The 23,670-nt window shown below is 39.1% G+C and overlaps 1 protein-coding gene across 3 annotated transcripts in view; it reads right to left on the minus strand.

Moving 5' to 3' along the window:
• Positions 1-23,670, minus strand: part of DOK7 (docking protein 7) — a 63,030-nt gene that overhangs the window by 21,790 nt on the left and 17,570 nt on the right. For all 3 annotated transcript variants that reach the window (XM_065660170.1, XM_065660163.1, XM_065660179.1), the window contains exons 6-7: positions 20,251-20,358; positions 16,648-17,522 (exon numbers count right to left, since the gene is read on the minus strand). In XM_065660170.1, the coding sequence (XP_065516242.1) occupies positions 16,648-17,522; positions 20,251-20,358 (983 nt within the window). The remainder of the gene's footprint in view (positions 1-16,647; positions 17,523-20,250; positions 20,359-23,670) is intronic.

Consider the following 23,670-nt stretch of genomic DNA (forward strand, 5'->3'; position numbering starts at 1 on the left):
AGATGGGGACAGACTTTTCCAGCAGGGCTTGTAGCAGCAGTACAAAGGGTAATGATTTAAACTAAAAGAGGGGAGATTCAGACTCAATATAAGAAATTTACTTTTTTTAACAGTGAGGGTGGCGAGGTACTGGCACAGGTTGCCCAGAGAGGTGGTAGATGCCCCATCCCTGTCAGTGTTCAAGGCTATGTTGGACAGAGCCTTTAGCAATCTGATCTAGTTGAAGATATCCCTGCTCATGGCTGGAGGGTTGGACTAGATGACATTTAAAAGTCCCTTTCAAGTGCTCCATCCCTGGCGGTGTTCAAGGCCAGGTTGGATGAAGCCTTGTGTGGGATGGTTTAGTGTGAGGTGTCCCTGTCCATGGCAGGGGGGTTGGAACTAGATGATCTTGAGGTCCTTTCCAACCCTAACCATTCTATGATTCTATGATTCTATGATTTTCAGATGTCGTTTGCTTTAGTCTAAGCTCTCGTATAAAATTTTGCCCCAGTCTGCGTCCTCAGTTTGGAACAAGAGAGGCCTAACATAAATAAGCGGCTCTTCTTGTTATGAAAGAGGAATTCCTACTCAAAAATAGAAGCAACTATTTGCACGATGGGATTTTTATTCAGCACGTATAAAAATGAACTCATAAACAAAGAGGATGGATTGCAACAATGGTCAGCTGCTTAATTTGCATAGAGAATATGATCTAGATTTTTGCTCTCTCCTCCTTTATTTTAAAGCTATTTTCAGTATCAGGGCCATGCAAAACATCCAGCTTTTCAAGAGAAAACCACCAAAATTATGACTCAAAATCCAGAGGACAGCCCCTGAAAAGCAGAAACCGTGAAGCAGACTTTAAAAACAAGCAAACACTCGCGTGCCTGCCGCATATCGGTGGTGACCCTTCCCGACAATCCCTCCGAATGCTTCGTGTAGTTTGTACACACAGGGAGGCAGCAGATTACGGTTACATTGTATGGCTTATGAAAATAGTACCTTGAACTGCCAGCAGCTTCACAAAGGAGCAAGGACTCAATGAGAAATCCTGACTGAAGGTTTTGGAATCAGCATCGCAAAAGTTGAAGCATCAACTGCTTTTAGAAAAGGGAAAAATCCTGACCATGTCTGAAGTTCTGCAAAGCTCAGGTGTCTCAGCAAAAAGCAAAGAGTCCCTAATGAAACCGATAGGTAAGGTACTTTCCTCACGAGGATTAAAGATTAAGAGTTATTCTTGGAGGAAATCATCAGAAAAGTTTAAAGCTGGAATTCTCAAGCTGCCGCAGGGAAATAAAAAAGTTCCCAGGAAAGACAGATAAATCCAGGCACGCAGAGCAACCTTTAGAGGCCATCTGCTTTGACAGGCTGCTTCACAACACCTAGCAGTTGATCAAGTTCTGAACGAAAGAGATGAAATTATTAAACTCTACAACCTTTCATAACAACTCCAAATATACAAACCCCTGTCCGTGGCATGCTTCAGGTGCAGGGCTCCAGTTTCAGCCACAAACTTCTGATTACTCAGCTTCATGTGTCGCAAGCCAACTGTCGGCTTACAGAAAGATTGCTGAAGTCAATTCAGAAACATCTCAGTTTGCTCAGCCAAGCCCCAACATCAGCTATTTTCTGAAGCATGAAGCTGGCAATTTCAGTGGCACTGCCAGGCTATGCTCAGTGTCACATTAAAAAGCACCTTCTAAAACCTGTGGGCTAATCACAGCTCAACTCATCTACAAGTTACAGGTGTTGTTTAAACAACAAGAGATGGGAAAGAACCAAAAAATTGCTTAGTTCTAGATTTGTGTACCCATCTTGTCTCTCTCCTGCTTGTCTCTCTCCTGCTTTTACTGACAAACTCTTCAGTTGTGATTCTGATATGCATCTTTTGAGAGGAACCTTCTGCTCCTTGCTGTGGGCTTCCCATTTGCCCACAGCCATGAGCCATTTGGCACCCACTCCAGAATATGACCATTAGCCTTGCCTTCAGCATACTCTGAAACTGTCTGCTCAAGGGACAGAAAGAAAAGCTAGGCTGAGTCCTCTGTCACAGGTAGCAAAAAAGCCAGTACCTGGGCCCAGCTGCCCCACCTCCAGCCTGAGATAAAAGCCATCTCCAGCTGCCAGCCCTGAAACTCAGATGGTAGGAGCCTTGGTTGCAATGCCACAGGCTCAGATTTCAAGCTCTGCTCCTGATAATATATGGGCATGGGAAAGCTGACACAGCAACAGGGCACATGATTTGCTCTTGTCTTTTGCTTTTCAAAAACAGACGTAGAATCACTGCATACCAGAGTCACACTAGGATTATGCTGAACAACTGGGCTGTAATGCAATTACATGGTCACATACCACTTTTTTCCACAGGACATCTGCCTCATTCACTGCAGAAGAGTGACACATGTGTGGGTAAAATCAAGATGGCACGAGCAACTGTAAATCTGTCAATTCCTTAACAGCAAGGGGCTTAACTTTTCAACCTAAATAACATCCTTTTAACATCACATACACATCTCCTATGTACAAAAGTATTTAGATAGATTTCTAAGGAAGCAGATATGCAATACCCCCCTATGTATACCAAATACCTGGTGTGAACACACCAGTGATGTTTGTGTCTGTTCCAGGCGCTACTACAAGTCAAGCTTGCATACTTGTTAGACAAAAAACAAAATCAAGAGCATGTCCAGCTGGCCCAGAGCAATAACACTCACTGCAAGCTGATAGCAAAATCTGAAGGCGCACAACATCCAAACCACCACAAACTGTCCTAACACCAATATCAGCCAGACAGCTTGTGGTTACAAGGAAATACCAGAAACCACAACAACTTAAGCATAAATACAATAAAGACACACTGTCACCTCCATTAAACACAGACTTGGAGGTTGTCTTTATTTGTGAATTTAACGGATTTCATACTGTTTGTGTTTCTCATGAGTCTTCAAAAAAAAAAAAAAAAAATTGGTCTGATGGTTCCAGGTCAAACAAAATTACTGAATGCTTCTGTGAATTTGGGAGTCTGCCCTACCTAGCCACAGGTAAAAATCAGAAGTGCTGGTTTCTATACAGGTGGCACTTCAGCATTTCAAGGAGTTTTTGTAAGGACAGATAGAGTGACAAGCTGCAGAGAGAGATAATGCTGTAGCAAACCCTCTAAGTAGATCTGTATAAGCAACTCAAATGAAAAGGGGGACACTAATGATAGTATCACCTAAGCGTCCTGGCAGACCTCACAGCACAGAGACACTGGAGCATGATCAGAACACATTTCACTCCCAGTTCATAATACAGGAGGGCTTTCATAGCAGGAGCCAGGACTAGGTTGAGGAGTTCAGCCAGCCAGAAGAAATGGCTATGCCAGACATAGCAAATTGCCTCTGAGACCAATTTTAATTCAATTTATTAGATAAACATGGCCAGAATCATGCAAGAGTTAGCAGGCAGGAACTAAAAACAATTCTTCACGGAAAATAAAAACACCATATGCAAATGTCATAGGGTATTTTCATCAAACTTCACAATTGGGGCACAGCATCTCCTGGTTTCAGAACACAGAATGCTGAACAAATACAACTATGAATTGATGCTAGATACATAATAAAATGCATTAAGATCAGCCTCCGTTGCCTCATCTTTCACCAGATCACAATCCAGTCATCTCATAACAATCATTCTGCCATTCAGGACATGAAAGACTCTTTATACAATTGCCATTATACTAAACCATCGAAAACACTCAACTCAGAAATGACAACTTCTTTTTCTCCATTGTGAAGTCTGAGATCCAAGGCAGATACCCCTGATATAATCTAAAGTTCAGCATATCATATATTCTTAGGGCCAAAATAAAGATGGCTAATTCTTCCAGGTAATAAGAATCAGGTACATTGTTCCCTCTTACTCCTCAGCTGAGCTGTTGTAATTTACAGTAGTGGAAGATATATTCTGAAATTTTATTAAAAGGAACAATTTTTAATTTAAGCATGACACCCATCAAATTTTCTGATTCAAGATTGTGTTGTCAACTTTTTAGAGATGTTTTCATAGCAACATTACATTCCCTCTCCTTTTACTTAAAACCCTTCTCCTAAGGTATATATAGAAACTCCTGCAGTAATGCTTAAGCGAAAGAGTTCAAACACACATTTGTCCTGACTGTTGAAGGTTCAGCAGTGCACCCACAGCATTGTTTAACCATCCTAGGATTCTGTGATTCACGTTTTCACAGGTGCACACGAGAGCTGTTTTTCAGAACGCAGCTGACTAATAGTATGTACAGTAGCTTTAGCCATGCAAAAAGAGGGATGCGTTTCTCTTTACCATATAGAGATGTTTATGAACAATAAAAATCAACATTAACTATAATAGGTTATATATTTGTATTCTTACAGAAAGATAGTAAAGCTGCAGGCATCTGTGGAAACAGCTGTATTTTAACATGAAGACTATTTTTAACTGAATCCAGTTCTGATAACTGGAACAAAAACATCTTTCCTATTTACGCCAAAAAATCTTTTCCTTTCTTTCTTCTTTTTTTAATAGAGACTGGCACTTCTAACGTCCTATTGAGCGATGGAAATAAAAGCAGTGTACACAAAGTCAAAGAGGCTTCAGTTCCATGTATTCTGGCTTATATTTCATATATTCCAATTTCCAACAGGGGGTAGCATTACACTTCTACAAGAACATTTGATATTTCAAATACACTCAGTTTCCCCACATTTGCCAGTCCGAGCTTCTTTGTACAATAGATCAGCTAATTTCCACTCATTCTGCACCAAGTAAAAACCACTGAAGGAAGAAACTCCAGCAAAACTGCCATACCATTGAAAATAAGGCTCATAAGGGGTCCAAACATGTATGAGCATCCCAGACTTGATTCTACCATAGGGATAACAAGCACTGTGGTGTTTTCATCTCATTCTTCTTGCTCAGCATATAGAGGAAACAGGAATGGCAAGGTGCATGTAGACTGAATGCAACATCTCACATGATCCATTTCTTTTCTATTTTGAAGTTCACAAGACTAACTGTGCCACCACTGAGCATCTCAGTACTGCAGAAATACCTGTGAAATTAGGAGGGTTTTACACATGGGAAGTATTTTTCTACATTCTCTTAGAACAGTGCATCCCAGCAGAAACAAGAGTTCTGCTGCAGCAGGAGCATTAGCATATTTCAGGATTTTAGAAGTCAGTACAGGAGTCCTGTTTAGCATGAAGCTTGGAGAGACTAAATATAAATGAAAAGGACAATCATTAACAGAGACAAGTACATACACATGTTCTCAAAGACATTAGGATAGCCTTGCTCTCCTGATTAACAAAGGAGCTATTTATGGCAAATTTACACCAGAAGAGATGTGTAAGACAAAAAGACCAAAAAACTTCTAATTTCTTGACACTGAGACATTCCTTCTCTGATGAGGAAAGGGGATGAGATTTGATCAACATGCATAAAAGATATTTTACAACCTTTCTATGAGCAATAGTTCTTATGCCACTGTACTGACAAGTATACCAACATCACAGCTGTTGTCAAAAAGTTTCTGATTAACAGAAAATTAATTACACTAATTATACAATAGTGCATAAGGTATCCCTTTTACTCAAGTTTTCTGCCTGCAACAGGATTTAAAGTCCGAGTCATCTATTCAGGAAGAGAAGGGATTCTTTTTTCAAATAGCTTAACTACAGCTACAGTGACAAGCAGTAAATGGAGAACGGCTCAAATGTGAAAATATTTCAGAAGCTGGTAAAGTGAAATCTCAGCTGTTAGAGACAAATTAAACCTACCTCTACCGGTTCTTAGAGATGGAGAAAGTTTATGTTAAGCTGTAATTGCCATTTTGAAACTTTCACTTAGGGACTGGCCAAAGAAAAGTCTTTCCCTTCTTCTACTTCCCCCAAGGAACATGGTTCCACAGTGTGAGCTGAACTTCTGTTTGCACTAAAAATACACTTGGGCCTGTTTTGTAGCCAATGGAGCTATGCCAATTTACATTAGACTAGTTATTTGATTCCTTCCTTCCAGCCCATTCCACATAAAGACATGAAGAAAAGGATCCTTGTTATAACCTGTGCATCCTGCTCCACACAGAGAGAACTAGAGCGCTCTAAATTATGAGTCTATGATGAATAAATATCAAAGCCTTGCGATATGATCTTCTCATTCATTTTCCTTCTTTTTCAACTTCACATTTATGGCAAAGGTTAGCCAACTTTTCCCAGAAAAAAATTATTAACGAGATAATCAATGAGCATAAGTAGAAAGAAATGGGTGGAATGAGAAGGACAAATAAGGGAGAGAAAGCCGAAAATAGTAAAATTAAGACAAGTGTTTTCCTTTTTCCCCAGCCCATCACCGAAATTATGGTTTGTCAAAGGTAATGAAACTATAATTAAACTCCACAGCTTAAAGGATACAGATACTTAACTATGCATGGGGGCTGCTCACAGGCTTCTCTTGTATCAGAGAGCACTGCTATATATTATTAGGTATAATTATTTCTGTAGTTTTCCAAAGCTTTCTATAGTCGTTATCTCCATAACACATGTGTTCTGCTTGACTTTATGTCTTTAGGAATGAGATGAATTGGCAAAGTTCAACTGGAAACATCTTCCTCGTGCTACAGAGGATACAAGTACACAGTTGCTAGCCTCAATATAGCCCACTTAGCACTTCTCTGTCCTTGTAGTAAACCAGATCTGGAAAAGGTTTATATTTCCTTAATATTTTCCAGGCTCAAATTTCTTGTACATTCAAAATTGCTTCCAATCAGCATTGAATTAGCAGAGGATTCCACAGAATCCAGACTACTGCAGAGGATGTGGTTAGGGGAGAGGGAACACAGCCAGAGTTCATGCCCCACTGATTCCCAGCTGTTGAAGCAGTCATTTCAGTTGATTGGCAGCTGGCTGCTGCAGTTTAGACTGCCAATAGCCCAATATCCTCATGTGACAAGACTCAGGAGCACAAAGTCAATTTTAAAGCCCCTTTTCCATCTGCCCTTTGGACCTTTGTGGGATTGAGCTGCTCCAGAGAAAGTCTTGAGGACTGTTTTCTTTCATCTACACTGCTTTAGGAAAGGGAACATGGAAATACAGAAAAGATAACACCAAGGAAGAAATACAAGCAGAGCTTGTATGCAATAAAGGTGCTATACTGCAGCCTAGAATCTGTATGTAAGAATCTGGTATTCACTTGCTCCATCCTGGCTGCTGTTTATCACATGGATCATGTTAACAGTTGCTTGTTTTAATCTTAACATTCCCATCCCACCCAAGGAAGTTCAGCCTTTTACACACACACAGAAACTGTGAGTTGTACAGATACACTGATGCATCAAACTTCATCAAACCCAGCTTTTGACCTACAAAAGAAAATTAAAAATTATTGCATCAAAATAATTTGCAAAACTGGATTTGATGCAGCATACCTGTTCATAAGGATTCAAGAAAAGAATACGCGAAGAAAAAGTAATACAATTATGCTTTTCATTCTTCCTCTGCTGTTGTTACAACTTGGCTTGAATTTCAGTCATATCCTCAAGCATGTTCTTGATATCTTGCTCCTTTCTAAAACCTGAAGAATTGCTTAACCCTAAGGCTAATCTCTGTGCTTAGAAAGAACAGATTTTCAACTGCCATGTCATCAGTTGTAGGCTTTCTGAATCCACTGAGTGTACAGGTTTTTGCATTAACAGCTTCTTTCCAGTAACTGCAGTTCTTGAAAGACACCATTCTTTGAGTTCAGCTTCACGCAGAAGAATTCTGTTGAAAGAACGTATTCAGTGCCATTGCTCTGTGATCTTTCATTAAATGGAAAATAGCTTTGAACTGATTGTTAGGTTATAAAAATTAGTGATAAAATTCCAAGCATTCAAGAAAGAAAAAAGAAATAGTAAAGCAGCTGCTCCGTTCTGGCAGGTTGATTTTCTTCCTTAGTTCTCTTACAAATGTGTTCCTTTTCTGTCCACAGTTCACACAAAAGCCAAACAACATATTGTCTCTCACTGCAGTTTGGAAAACATCATGTTTACTATAATCTTCAGCACTTGGATAGAATTGTCCACACCCAAAGTACTGCAGAAACACCATTACATCAATCCTGACAACAGCCTTAGGAAGTAAGCATTATAAAGACGCAGGCATTATAGAACTGGGTAGACTGAGGTAAGCTGGTCAGAGCCACAATAATCAAGCCATAACCCAAAATTCCTAGATCAGTCCAAATTTAAAGCTTCTTACCTCTCTTGCACACCCTGGGATTCCCCCGCTATTTGAAGTGAGACAGTGCCCAAAACACCATCATCAGCACTTTGCAGATTCCCACCAGAAGTGGACACCTAGCTTCATAACACAGCACACAGGTTTGTAAAATGCATCCAACACTAAGCCAGGCAGGGCAAAACCAGCAAAGTTTAGTAGAGATTCTTTCTCTGTTTCCTGAGGTCCAGAGCAATCAACCCCACTCTGGGACAGGGATTGAAATCTGTCTCTCATCTATCAGAGATTCATCTTCTTTTAACACACATGCAGCCCAATTCTCTTATGAATCAAACATTTTAATTATGCTGATTTCAGTGGCTTTTAAGAATGCCAGAGGAAAGCCTACTAAGCCTGCAACAAGGCTTTTGCTGATCTCAGTGGGATATTTTGGTGAGGACTGCACAACTGCATGAGAGGTAAATTTGGTGGTCCTGTCTACTGCATGGACTTTTAAAGAATTCCCTTTCTTTTATTTCTAGACAAGTCCCTAGCACTTCAGCAGAAGCTTCATAACTATGCATAGTAGAGCAATACATAAAATCACACGGCAACTTGAAAACAGTTCGTCCTGAAAACTGTTTGGCAGGCAGTTCTATACCAGAACAGAATATCCACATTTTCTAACTCTAGAGCCCATGGGAAGTATTCATTCTGTTCTGAGCATTTAGATATTTTTAAGTGATTCATTCCTCAAATTGGTTTCAATGTATTTCTTTTTTTTTTTTTGCTACTCAGTGGATTTGTTGCCACACTTGCAGTTTTCTCGCTAACAAATGCCAAAACCGCATTACCCACACGATGATGTTGTTGTCATATTATTAAACTTCACTAAGCCAATATTTGGAAAAACTAGTTGCTGTTCATGAACGAAGTAATGCAACTTGGTATAGGGTTGCACAGTTATTAGAAACAGTCAGAATTTGCCTACATCACAACCTCTACACAATCAATACCTTCAGGATGTAATCTTAGTACAAGTCCGTGTGGGATATTATCAGCCAGACAGTAAGTATTTCCATAGATATCTTGAAGTAATAAATATATTGGGCATCTTGAATTGCCAAAACTAGTTCCATTCGTATATCTTACCATGCGTTGTGGACAAGTTTAAGCATTGTTTGTGTGATTGTGTTGGAACACATTTCATCCTTCTAATTTACATACTTCCAGTTTTAAGTGGCTCTGTCAAAAAGAGCTGGTTGGTGGGAAAGGCTGCCTCCCTACTGAGCACCCATTTTGAATCCTCTCATCTACTCACAGTGAGCTGCTGTCAACCCTCCAGACATCCCACTCGCATGATTGCTATCCTACTGACACTCACCAATTCCTTCCGAGCCGTGCAATTACTCTGATATCAGTGACTGTTAATCAAAACAGAATATTTTCCGCATAGCCTTTAGTCCATCATCTTAAAAGTGTAATGTTGGTAGACATGACAAACATTTTGCAGAAATGCAAGTCAAGGAATTGAGGATTTTTAAAATAGCTTTGTTTATGATCTTGCGGAAGGAGATGAACCACAGGGGAATCAAACCTAGGAATCTTAATCCAGGGCTGGTATTGGAGTTATTTACTTCCTGCTGAGTACTGCTCAATGTAATTCGTGCTTTCCTAATGTCTTTTTGTGGTTTCTTTTTCTCCAGGTGAATTTTACTTTCTCCCTTCTAGGGAGAAGTAGAAAGTGTCTGCTAGCACTTTCTGTAGTATTTTTCCAGAAGGACATGGATTTTTATATAGAAAAAGAAGACAAAGAAAAAAAAAAACTTCAATTTTTCCATCTTGGCCACATTTCAAGCAATCTGATGAGTCTCTTTACAACTGAATCAAAAATAAAAGCTCCACAAACCTTTCATTCCAAAGGGAGTAATTTTTTTCCAGCTTTTATTGTCAGATTCCTCTTCCTTCAAAACATTTCTTTTTCTCTCTTCTGAAAAGCTATTGCTTCCAAAGAAGAAGAAGCCATCAGTTGCAGTAATAATAAAAGCTATTATCCAGTTTGATTGTATTTAGGAGAGGAAGTAGATCTCATTTGTTCATTCTGATGAGTATAGAAGGTCAATATCATGGTTTATCGATATCTTCACTGGCTCTCTGGCAGAAAAGCAATCCAGCAACACTTCTGTTTAGTACAGAATAATGAATCCTACTGAGCTATGTTGTCTACATTCCCTCCTGCAGGAAAGATGCTCTTAACATTATTATCACTTCACTTACCAGTGCTTCTGTGGTAGGCACATCTTTTCCCACTACAGACCATAGGCTGTTTCATTTAGTGCCTGATCCCAAGAAGTGCTGAGAGCTTAATTCTTGTTATTCTGAATTCAGATTAGAATCCTCTATTCCTAGAAGAAATGCTGTGGGGGTTCTTCCACAGAGAGTATCATCAGTAGTATTTTTTAAGGTAAGAGGAAAGGCAGCCTTCTACAAGGCCAAAAAGCAAGTCAGATCTGTACAGTTCTGGTAGGGTTGGCATATCTTGTTTTTTACTGTGATATCTCAAATCCAAAGTCATATCCATTAAAAGTGACCTCCTCCATGCAAAACTTTGGAAGAGCCAGATCAGTTATATGAGCCCTTACCAGCAACACCAAAGTAAAATGAAGCTGGGTCTCACTCACTTGATTGCTTGGGAGTGAAGCCTGCTGGCAAGCGTTATAATATTGTACAAAATAAGAGTAGCAAACTGAGAAGAAAACAAGATCCTCCTTCCCCTGTGAACTTCCAGTAAGCAACATCTCAACACAGTCCATGAGCAGACCCAACAGCACCTTAGTAAGAGAATGGGAGCTAATTCTGAGATAGCCTTGGGATCATGGCCAAAACTACAAAAAGGAAGACAAAAAAAATCAAGCTCTAAGCCTGACGCTACACCCACCTGATTTATGCCACTTTCCTCTGCCAGTTTCAACTGGAGAGCATACTGGTGCTCCAGTTTTTCATTTGCACAGTGCTGTGCACTTTTGTCAGCACAACCAGCTCCAGAAATTACTGCATTCCATTGTCAAGGACAGCAGTGATCATGGATTTTTTCTATTTCAGAAAAATGTTGTGGGGAAATTGGTGTTTCTAAAGATGCCTTTGAGGCTGTGAAAAGCCAAAAGAATAACATTACTTTATAGTAAAAAAAATCAGAGCCTTTTACAATAACTGAAACTGAAGAAAAATGCCAGATTGCCAAATCATTCTCCAGCACTGTCACCTCATTTAGTGGTGATACTGCTATGGAAGACGCACCTCACTGCAGGCTAATGTATCACAGTCAAGACTTAAAGAAAAACAATTGGAATTCAATCTTAAAAGAAGAGAGCACAAATTCAAGTTTTCCAGTTCATGCCGAAAGCCAGTAATATCCAGAATCAATGATCAAACCATATGAGAGCCTCACAAACTCAATCATTCAGGTCAATAATACCGACAACTGACTTTTAGATTCCTCTGAAGCACAAACTGTTCCTGTTACAGTTTTAATAGCGTGTGTGTTACCTAACTGCCCAGAGCTCTGAGGTTAGAGCAGAAAAACAAGTAGAAACAATTCTGCAGAAGATGACAAATGCATCCTCTCAACTAAAGATTTCGATAGCCTGTAGCTTTTTTGAAGGTGGGAGGAAGCATAAAATGTTACAGCATCACACATCAATACTGTAAAAAAAAAAAATCTTTGAAAAGAGATTTAAAAGGTGTGTAATTATGATAATCGTGTTCCTATACTTTCAGAGAAAGCAGGGAAATAAACACGCTATGAGATAAACACACAAAGCTTTCAGTCTCCCAGGGAAAGAAGTAATGGCTCAACAGAAAAAAGATAGCTACATTAAAGTTGCATGTAGCAATATATTGTGGTTTCTTTGGTATCTGTTTTAATACTATATGAGAAAACTACCTGATTAAAAGCTAAAAAAACCCAAACATTCCCAGTTACATGGATGTAACAATGTAGTTTGCAGCCTCTATTTCTTGAATGTCAGTACACAAGTTTACACCTTATAGGTTCTCCCTTACCACTTTCAAAAGCAGCATCTACAATGAAAGAAGACACCATCTAAAGCCAGGGTTAAGGGTTTTGTACAGGATTTGAAAGACCAAGGCTGTATTAACAACCAAATTACAAGCTGTTCATGACCCTGGTTAAATCAGTCAGGAAGGACCACAAAACAGACCTCAGTGCAAGATGTTCTTTGGAGTTCAAACCCCTTCTCTGCCTGAGAACACACCAGCTTTGCTCTCTAAGGCTCAGTCTCTACCTGGTCTACAGTGCACAATGGAAAGACTTAGTAGCTCCAGATCTACCCCGAGACTCTGCACTCACAAAAGGCTGCATGTGATTACTAAGCCCTGCAGTGACATGGTGCTGCCTTATTAAATAAAATGAGTAAAGTTCCTGCTCAAGGATCACAGTACACACATGCCTTCATTGAAAGTTGTAATGCGAAATAAAGCAGTTTCTACAGAACAGACTAAAAGAGGTAAATTCCCTATCAGTTGAAGAAAGCAACTCCCCATTAAACAGAGATCTACGTCCCACTCCCCGCCCCCACCCCGGCAGGTACCAGATTTCCCTGTACTGTATAGGGCACAATTCTTAGCCACTCACCACTGCTACCTGTCAAAACCCTAACCTCTGTTGGGCATCCTGAGCATAGCATTCCTGTATTTCTGCTTATACAGATACACAGGGAGATTCAAAATCTGAGGCATAGTTACTGTGGTAGCCAGAACTACACAAATACCTCGAGGGGGATTTGTGTCCATTGTCTCCAAGGAGGTTTTGGTATTTTTAAATCGCCAACTAAAGCAGGTGGCTGAATACAAACACAAGATTGATGATAACAGCCACACACAAACTGACTTTCTTTTCTCCTCTATCATGGCAAACTAACTACCAAAGCAATAATCAAGACTGTATTTCTACATACATAAGAACTCCCACTGGCATAAATAGGAGTTTAGGGTGAGCTAGACATATATAAAAGTCATTCCTAGTAATAAGCACATTTTGAGCTGTCAAGAGTGATTTGAGTATAACACTAAGTAGTGTGAAGAGACAGCCATAATCATTCCATATTAATTCTAATTGCAAGATGAAGGTCAGGGGACAAAAAGCAAAGCAAAACTAAAAGCAGTATTCGTGAGATCGAAAAGGACGAAACCAGTTGGAAAATAATTTTATTTTTCAGGCTTCTAAGAAAATTTACAAACAATAGTGGTGTAAAAAAAGCACCCTATAAAAAAGGTTGACAGAATTTCTCAAACTATAGCATCAAACGAAGTTACAGAGCAGCAAGCATACAGTGAATTTCTATTTATCAAAATAGTATTAGATAAGTAGTTAAAAATGTAGTAAGTCTGATAATAAATCTCTACAGCTTACTCAGAATTCCCATAACAATCCAACATTCTGAGTTTAAAATATACTTACAAAACACAATGATTTCATCTCTCCAATCATCTATAGCACTGAAATTGCCTAGGAAAAAATTACATAGGAAAGGCACACCTTATTTAGTTAGTAAAGGACATCTCGAGCACACTACAGTAACATACAACAGAAAGCAAAACACCCTGCATGCCCAGTGCCTAATGCGAAATACAATATAGAAATAATATAAATAATATTTAGGGACTTTCTTTATGCTGGTTCTATTCTTCATCCAGAGTGAAAAAGAAAGGTTTCCTTGTCCTATTTTTCGTTTGAGCCTTAGCACTTTCTCAGGGTGTGTTCTACCTATGTTCATCCTCGTTATAAGTGGAGCAGGTGGTTCTTAACCAAGTCAATCCCAATCACAAACGCCACCATGCCTCCCACATATGCAAGTCTTCATCCTGCAACCTGCTTCCAACTCTTCACATGCTGAACTCCAACACACAGACAACGTGCCCAAATATAACCTTAATTTGCCAAAGTTTACACACAGGGCAAAAAACAAACCAATGTTTATATCTTTTATTACTGCCACAGACTTTCCTCAACTCAGGTAACTCACTTTAAATAGCAGGCATTTAAAAACCATCAACATGATTTAATTAACAGCTTAGCTTGAAATTGCAAAGGAACTCCAAACACTAAAGCCTTCTGAATATGAATTTGGATAAATGTAAAAAACTGGAGCCTTCATTAATCCACAAATCAACTCCTCCTGGCCCTAACTATATCTTAAACATATTATGCTCAGAGCACAAAGAATAAGAATTATTTTTTAGTTACAGCATATCGATTTGTGCTTACACTGTATTCATCACGAGAAGAAGAGCTAAAGACCGTGCCCATTAAATACTACTAAAATAACTCTTCTTGAAAATTAAGAATCCAGGACAATGTATCAAAAGGTTATTTTTTCCTTTCAAAAGTAAAATAAACCCCTGAATCACTCTATTTAATCAGACTTCTTTCCCAACTGCTTACAAACGGGTAGGGAAAAAAAAAAAGAAGCCGCAGATGTGCATATCTCATGCTAAAACAAGAGTTAGTAAGAGGGTTACATGAAATTTGTTTAAATGTTGGCAATTCCTGAAATTCTTGCCAACTGGTACTGTTAGGGCAACTAGAAACACCGTGAAACATGACAGCACTATGCAATGAAAGATCTGGGTGTGTATGTTGTTAGGGTCAACAGTCAGTTAAAGAAGAAGTGGCATAATTTAGCCTTCAATGGCTTTGAAGATATACAATGGAATACTCACTTTCAGCTTCCTGTCTGCCACAGGTGTCAGGGTAAACTCTGATAAAGTCATGTCTAAACTGACAATTCAGATCAAGCAGAAACATTTAGACTATGTGAGCTAACTGTACCTTTACTAATTCTTTCCTCGCTATGTATAACAAAGCCATCTTGGAGCTTCCTGATCCCAGAGCAGAGCCCTTCCAGGAATCAGTCTTGTGCATTTTTCCCAACTTCCCTCTAACTACAGGCAGCAGAAAAAGGAAGCCATCAGTAGATACACTGCTGTGCATCCCTCTGCCTGCACTGCACAGAGAGAAGAAATGGGAAGCTGAATTAGGCTAGAGGACTAATGAGGGCCTTTGGTGCAGATGGCTGGCAAGGATGATCTTAGAAAGGAACTGATCATTCTAATGATCAGTGTAGCAAAACCTTATAAGGCCTCTCACACAGGGATGTGAAGGCAGTCAATACAAATGCATTAAACACTGCATTAAAAGAAAATAATCCCTCAAATTTATAAGCTTTTTATTTTTCATAATTTACTATATACTTGAGCCTTTTCCATCGATTTACGTAATCTCACATGCTCAACTAAGATGTATGCACTTCAATAGCAGCATTTAATTCCTCAAGCAAAAGTCTCTCTTGCTGAATCCCTATTTCACCCATTCTCTAATTTGAGCACTCCCTCTAACCTTCCCAGCCTTTCAACAGCTCACCAACACAAGCAGCTTTGCTGCCTTCTGGTTTAGCAAATACATTCAAAAAAAAAAGTCTTCTCCAGGATGGGTAAAAACAGATACTTTTTTCTCCATGCAATGCATAATTAATGTATGAAAATTACTGCCATAAAAAGCCAAGAGTTTAGCAAGGTTCAAGAATAGCTTATGAGAATATCAAAGTCATAGTAACAGATACCAGCAAATATGTTTAGAAAGGCGTATGAATCTCAGTACTTTAGTGTTTAAGTCTTTATGTGACTAGTGATCAGAAATAGTATTTCCTGTAAATACACTACACTAGTAGTAGACCACTAATGAGTTTTTGTATCCTCCTTTAAAGCATCTGTCACTGTCCAGTTACAATACTGGATTAGTTGATCTGCTATGGATTGCCATGTTGACTTGACAATCTTCTCTTTCCCTAGAGAGAAGCTTTGCTAACCTGGCTTTTCATGCAAAACATGCTTAAAGAACAATGATACAGAAAACAAAAACATCAATAATATAAAAATATGCACTGTGGTCACCTTAAGAGCAGCACATACAATCACAGAATCACAGAGCAGATAGGGTTGGAAAGGACCTTAAGATAATCTAGTTCCAACCCCCTATTTGACCTCCCTTCTTCTTTCTTTTGAAATACCAGCAGCAAGGCAGATCAATGTCCTTCATGCTATATTACTATTATATGACAAATTCAACCCTCTCAGTGCCTGTAAAGCTTCTATGCCTGTCACTACAAGCCACTTTCATAAACCCAAAGCCCAAACTGGCCAATTTAAAAGCAATGATTGATAGCCTATAAGGTTCAGTGTTTTCTTGATCAGGCACAGATTTTGAGGGAACTGTGTGCTAAGCCTCTCAACTTGAGCATAAACAATACAGAAGTTATTAACTGTTCAAATTATAAAGGAAGCAATAATACTTATGACCTGTAACTTAAGTCACTTTATATTAATCATGCTATATTAAGTAAGGCTCATTCGCATCTGCTCAGTGTTAGGTATTTACCTTTAGTCCACCACAGATTGGACAAGCTGAAAAAAGAGCTCTTGTCATCCCAAGGTGGGGGCTACATGTGTCACAGGGGTCAGCTGAGGGCCCACCAGCAGGTGAGAGCTCACTGCTTTTGGAGTCTGACACCTGGCCTTGTGGTTTTGTGTCTGACCACCTCGAGACAAAATCCACATAGGTCTCATCACTCAAGTCCTTGCTGCTTTCTGCCAGGAAGGATAGAGTCCTCCTCCTGTCCTGACTGTGCTCAGGTATCCTCCGTGCTTCCAAGTGTGGTAGTAACAGTTTTGGGTCGCTAGCACCTTGAGGCAACAGAGCCTGGTCCTTGGATAGCGTGGAATCTGCGCTTTTCGGTTGTACATCTTTGGAAGCTGCCTGTAACACACTCCTGGGTATATCATAAATGTGTCTGAGAGAGCTGGGAACCTGATACTCCGACCCTGCACCTCTCTGGGGCTCACTGTGAGGACAAGTACATAAACTCTGATCCGAAGGAAAGTTCAAAGGCAAGCTTAGCAATGATCCAAACTCATCACCATGGCAAATGTCCAAGCTCCCAGCATAGGAGGAGAAGCTTCCAGAATAAGAAGAGTGACTACCAGTAGCTATCCCACTGTCAGAAGAACTCTGGCGACCTATTTCCTGCAGCTGTCTGGATCGGAGGGGCTTTGGAGGTGGTTTAGTGGTGCCACGTGCCCCTTCTGGAAGGGTCTTTTCTTCCCCAAGATGAATGCCCTTTGCAGCTGCCAGTCCGTGACTCTCTTGAGAAGTGCTGGCTGAAGACTGCTCAGGCCAAATTGTCAGCCTGCTCCCAACACTGACATCCGAGTGGCTGGTATCTGAAGATGAGCTTGAAAGACTTCTCTCATCTCCTAGAAAAGCAGAACACATCAATCTCACTTTAAAACACCATCAGCAGATTGAAGCATTGCAAGCATTAACAAACAGCAAAGGACCCTGGGATTCCATGTGCTTTTTGCAAGCGGAACGTCTGTCAGAAAAAACACAATTCCTGCAATAATTTCTATCCCCAAATGAAAAATAAAATGCAATAGTATGTAATCTTGCCATAACCCTACCACATTGTGGAACATAATGCATTCAGGGTTAATTTTTTACCTTTTAAGCACAAAGTTCTCCCTTTTCAACCATATTTTGTTTCTGGATAGTTAATTGTTTTTATTTTAGATACTCCTATCTTAAATCACAGGGAACAGTCACAAAGTCCCATGCTCAGAATAGCTGAGGATGCTCTGAAGAAAACCTTGTTACTGTAATACAAATCCATATGAGACATTTCCATGTTTATATCTGAGCTGTACCAACCAATTTATTATCTCATTTGTATGTTATTTTTTCTATTTAAATCTTATCTGAATGACAAAGTGAATGTTAGAGACCCAATAATAAAATCAAATTTAAGACTGTGCTGTTCTCTCCTCTGAGCAATCCTGCACTGTACTTCTCTACAATAGCCATACTAAAACATAAGTACACATCATTGTAATGAACAAATATGAAAATACTACTATTATCATTATTTTTACATGCAAAAGGATGGCCCATGAGGCATTTGTGCACACATTGCAAGGGGTTTGGGTTTTTTTCTCACTGGTGTTTGCAAGGAGGGCACTTCTACAGGTAACTGTTGCTACCCAAGACAGACTATGAAAGAAAAGCGTTAAACATTCGCATGAAAGGTCCTTCGGACAAAAACCAAACATCACACAAACATGCAGAAACAAAACAAAAACCCACCTTCTACTAACAACAGACACAGCCAGCAATGTTATCTTCTTCCTTCTTAAACCTTCCTTCTTTGTATAAACAAGGGCTGACAGAAGGATCATTTTGTAGGTATTAATTCTAATTCATTTTGTTAATTTTGAACCTTGGGCAGTAAGTTGCCAGATGGAGTAGAAAGGAAAAGTTTCCACTACAAACTGTGACCTGAGCTCCTGGAGTTACTAGGCTATTTCTACTCTCAGTTGTCAAGGGAAAAGTTTAGAACAATTCTCCTGCTCTTCACAGAGTAATTCTTGATATACACTGATACACAATAGCAATGTTTATGCCATGAAATCTAATTCTTTCTTTTCCCCCAGTGCCCATTGCACAACACTGGTTTATGACCCCTGTGTGAATGTAACTTCTGAGATTAAATCATGCAGCTCTCTAAAGAGAAGGTATAAGTTACAAAAATATTAGTGTAGGTCTCAGCAACATGCCCAGAAGAAGAAATACAGTTGTTAAATTTAAGTTATTTTGCCTACAAAACCATTTCTTTTCATTTTAAAAAATAAGATTGTTGAATTTACTTGATCTCACTTCTCTTGGAAAAATATTTTAGGCAGTTTAGAGCCCTGGAAGGGATGCTCTCCCCCAGTCTTGAAGAAAATGCTCTAATTCTGTAGAGCCAGATGTTCTCCAAGACAGTGGCAGAACCTTTGTCTTCAGATTCAGGCAAATGTTTTCCTACCAAACCTACAGGGACAGTCTTGGTGTTATGATATATCCCATAAACACAACTATTTAATTTTCCTATGACAAACTCAAAGACCAGAATATGAAAAGCTATATTACCCTCATTCTCTGAGGATTATAACATTCTTAGGAGAATGTATTTGAAATTGGGCCATGTTTTCTAACCAGAATGACTAAATTAAAAAAAAAAAAAACCCACAAAAAAAAAAAAACACCAAAAAACCCAAACAAAACAAAAACCAAAGAAACAAAAGAAACAGCCAAACAAACAGAACCAACCAACCAGCCAAACATACTTCTCTATCAAGTCTCATTTGTTTTCCATTAGTCAAGTCAAGTCTAGTTGTTATGTGCTAACCAAGAAAAACCTCAGGAAGTCTCAGTGTGATTTAGTCCCAAACCACATTATCCAGCAGGGCCAAGACTAGAGTAGCCATGGACGTGTATAGAGGCACATAAGTAAGCGCCTGAGGATCTTTCCAGGGCTGTTTTCATGTTCATAGGCTTTAGAGTCAAGAGCAAGCAGATGCTTTGAGGATCTAACTTCTGCTTTAAACAATTTGAATAGCAGTTCAGGGCATAGGCCTTTTTACCAGTTCTACGTTGATGTATAAACCATTCCAGAAGGAACATGCACGGACAGCACTACAAAGAGCAAGAATTGTAGCACTTATAGCCAAAGCACAGGAGTCCTAGATTTCACAACAAAATCTGCTGTAAGCCTGATGTTTGATCTACACAAGTCAGTCCATCTCACAAGGTGGAGTGAGTCCATTTTTTAAGCAGCTATCAAACTTGACACAGACAGTTCTTTGAAAGCTACACATGCACAAATTCAGTAAGATTCAGCGAACTAATGGATTTTCCTGTTTTAATAACATTTGATCCAAAACTCACTCTGCTCAGTTGAAAAACTCCAATCTACATCAATGGACTTCAGACAACTCTGTTAAAGAGCCACCCCACAAGCAACAGCAGCCAAATCAAATAACTTGACCATTTTCTATTATTTTTCTTTTAAGCTCAGCTTTTTATAATTATATACATACAGTCATTTCTAAAACATGGGGAGGAAGGAACACCATTTATTTTTATTCAATTAAAGATATTGCTTACCTCCGCTACCCTGGCGACTTGTATGGGACAGCAAGCTCAAGCGCTTTTCTAATTGCAAAGCTTCATGAGCCAATCTTTCTTCTGAATAGGCTGGATTTGGACTTGGATCTTTAGAAAGAAATAGAAAACATGTAAATAAAAGAGAAGAAACATAGAAAATATATAAAAAGAAGGAAAGAAAAAAGAAGACTTATGTTAGCTAAGAATGTTAGCTATTATGTTCTCATGTTTGATCTTCTACCAGAGGAAGGGAAAATGCTGATTAGAAAATGTATGGGACAACCTGCTTTCAAGCACATCCTGGAGAAATGCTGCATAATAAGTTATAATTTTAAGTATCAAAGACACTTTCAGAGATTATGCCCGATGTCCGTAAGAGTTACCACCAGAGACAGAATCATGAAGAGCACAGCACCAAAGGCAATAGCTACAGAGAAAATTAGCATCCAGCAGGTCTAAAGGAGTTGAAAACTAGTAAGTGACCTGTAAAATGTGTCCTGACTTCACTGAACTCCTTGGGAATTTTATCATCAAGAAAGACAAAATTTTTCATCCCACAAATTTACAAATCTGCATCATAAACTCAAGAGTCATAGTGATTAAACCATCTGATACTTTCCAATCCAGATCACTTATTTACAATGACATTGCTTTCAAGTTTGATGTTCAGGTCATTAAGTCCAGAAGTCAGAGATGAAATAAGTAGGCTGGTGGTTCTCTGTCTTCATGTTGAATACAAAAAACACTTCTAAAATGTACTATCAGGGATTTTCCCATACATTTCAGTGAGTTTGCCAATCTAGCTGAAACTACTTCACTGAAGAAGGCTCATTCTATTCTAATAGAAAGACCAAAAGTTAAACAGAATGTGAAAGATCTTCCACCAGTGAAACAGGCCAGTTTTCTCTAAACCATTTTGCTTCTAGCCAGGCACAACAATAAAACCAGATGTTGGAAATAATAATAACCATTATCCCAAGAGATTACAGATTTCTTCAAACAGCACTGGGAAGTGTGTCATGTAGGTCAGTGGCAAAGGACATAGTCTAACTTGTTCAGCATCAGGAGTTTCAGTAGCTCATTTAATCACATAGAGAAAGTAATTAATGACATAAAACAGGTTAGCTTCCTTACAACTGTTGCCCTTGTATATCTGATCAACTGATTAGTAGAAGCATAGCACAAAAACATTTAATTATTGAACCATTTAATAAGAGGGGGAAAAAAAGGATTAAAACAGCTGTTCACTGCTGTGGTTGAGTTAGTAAGACAAGAAACACTTGAAATTACGAAAGAAAAAAAAAAAATCATTCCAGGTCTTTAAGTTTTCAAATACTTGGGTTTGATGTTGTCAACACAGCAATCAAATCAACCTCACAACCAGGGGAAGGAGCACTGCCAGGTGAGCTGAAGCTCCCTGGGACTCCCTAAATTATTAACTACCTGAGAAACAAGCTGAGACAACTCTGCTCCTTAACTGTATTTCACTTTCTGATCCACCCTGGATAGATCCACGAGTGTCACAGGAACAGAAGTGACAATGCTGAACTTTTTTTCCCATGTAAAGGGGGTTTCCATCTTTAGCAGTCAGCAATCTGGGTAAGATGAGCAGGACAAGCCATACACACACACAGTCCTCCTATAGCAGCATATGTTGGAAATCAAAGATGGTCTAACAGGGACAAGGCAACAAAGCATGTGACAAACACAGTCTGTGACCTCTGTGTGTCCCAGCTCAAACAGTGCTTGATTTCAGTGTCTGACACCTTCCAAAATTAAAGAAGAGAGGACAGTTTGATATGGTTTGTTAGATCTTCATTCTTATTTCCATTGCAATACAATTCATAATAAACATTGACTAGTTGAAACTTGTGTAACTTACTTAACTTACCTGACAAAACTGTGTAAGCTTGCTCAAACAAACCCCCCAGTGTTTCCATAAGGACCTTTGCCAAAGAAAAATACATGACTTGGCCACCAGCACCTACAGTGTAACCCAGACAGGTCCATGCAATGATCTGCTCAGTAGGATACAGCGTTACAGGCTGCTGCTTGAATCTATTTTTTAATGTCCTCTGTTCCAGCTATTCTGCTGTATCAAGTTAAATGCCTTTATGTCCAAAAGGGTTCAACAAAGATGTTCTATGAGCACCTTGAATAGAAAGTTGGCACAACAGATCAGCAAATTAGTCTAACCAAGATGCAACAGACACTAAATCTTCCCACAGCAAAACCTGTCAGTAGGAAAGATCATTCCACTTTCCTCAGAGTATGATTACTTGATAAATACAGATTTTAAGAACATTACTAGGGCACACACTCAACTATTGAGTTTTTTAGTAACTGATATCCATCTTACAGACAGCAAAAGATATATCTAAAAAGATCTCGCCAAACAACTGATCTTGCAAAAATAGCCTATGATAAAATACAAGATTGGAAGGTAGGAGGGAAGTTGAAGCAAATCAGTAAGTTTGTATTTCACATATTTAATTGCTTCTAGAAGCCACATTCCCTATTAGCTACACAGATACAGAACACAACACATTTCACCCAACACCATGTAATCTCTAGGTATACTGCCTGTAAAACAGGACTGACAATTTTTCTAGTCAAACTTCCCCTTAAGGACTGTCTATGTATAAAAGGTGGATATAAAATTAGGTCCTTATTTGTGTGCTGTGACCTCTCATTTCCCAGTTTTGCGGAATATCAATTAGAAAAACCCTTTCTCAACAAATACTAGGAAATACCTAGAGAAACAGCTTCAAAACCTGCCAAACACATATAGACTTTAAGTCTTAGGCAGATATTAAAAATAGTTGTCCATCAGTCTTTCTGAAACCTTTGGTTTGCCCTGAACCTTCTCTGCTAATAAGCAAGGCCCCTATTATGGAGAACACACACAGTACTATTTCCCAGAAGCATCAGATTCTTATACAAGTATTTTTGGTTACAGACTACCGAGCACTAATCAGAAGGTTCTGACACAAGATCAGACTAAGAACTGAAGTCATGGGCAGCCACTTTTCAGAGACCAGTCCTTACTGGAGGGCACACAACCTAATACCTCCTGTCACATCAGGGGAGAAATATGGCCTAAAAAATGAGGCTTTCAATAGTAAAGTTGGATTTGTTGGCATCATCCTATAACTTCTGCATGCACAATACAAAGCCTCTAAATAACTGCATCGTAATTTACTATATTACTAACTCAGGAAGATAGAAGCAGCATGACCAGCACCGAGACAGCTGTCCAAGGATGTTCTGGCAGCTTCTTCCTACACAACATCCTGCAGTAGCTCCAACTCCAAGTGCAATTAGTATCTTCATTTCCCAAACTATTAACAAATGTATCCTATAATGTGATTTACTCCCATGGAATTTAGGCAGTAAGATTCAGGTCTTTCAATTAAGAAA

Source organism: Lathamus discolor, chromosome 1 (genome assembly GCF_037157495.1).
Source record: "Lathamus discolor isolate bLatDis1 chromosome 1, bLatDis1.hap1, whole genome shotgun sequence".
In the NCBI taxonomy this organism is placed as follows: Eukaryota; Metazoa; Chordata; class Aves; order Psittaciformes; family Psittacidae; genus Lathamus; species Lathamus discolor.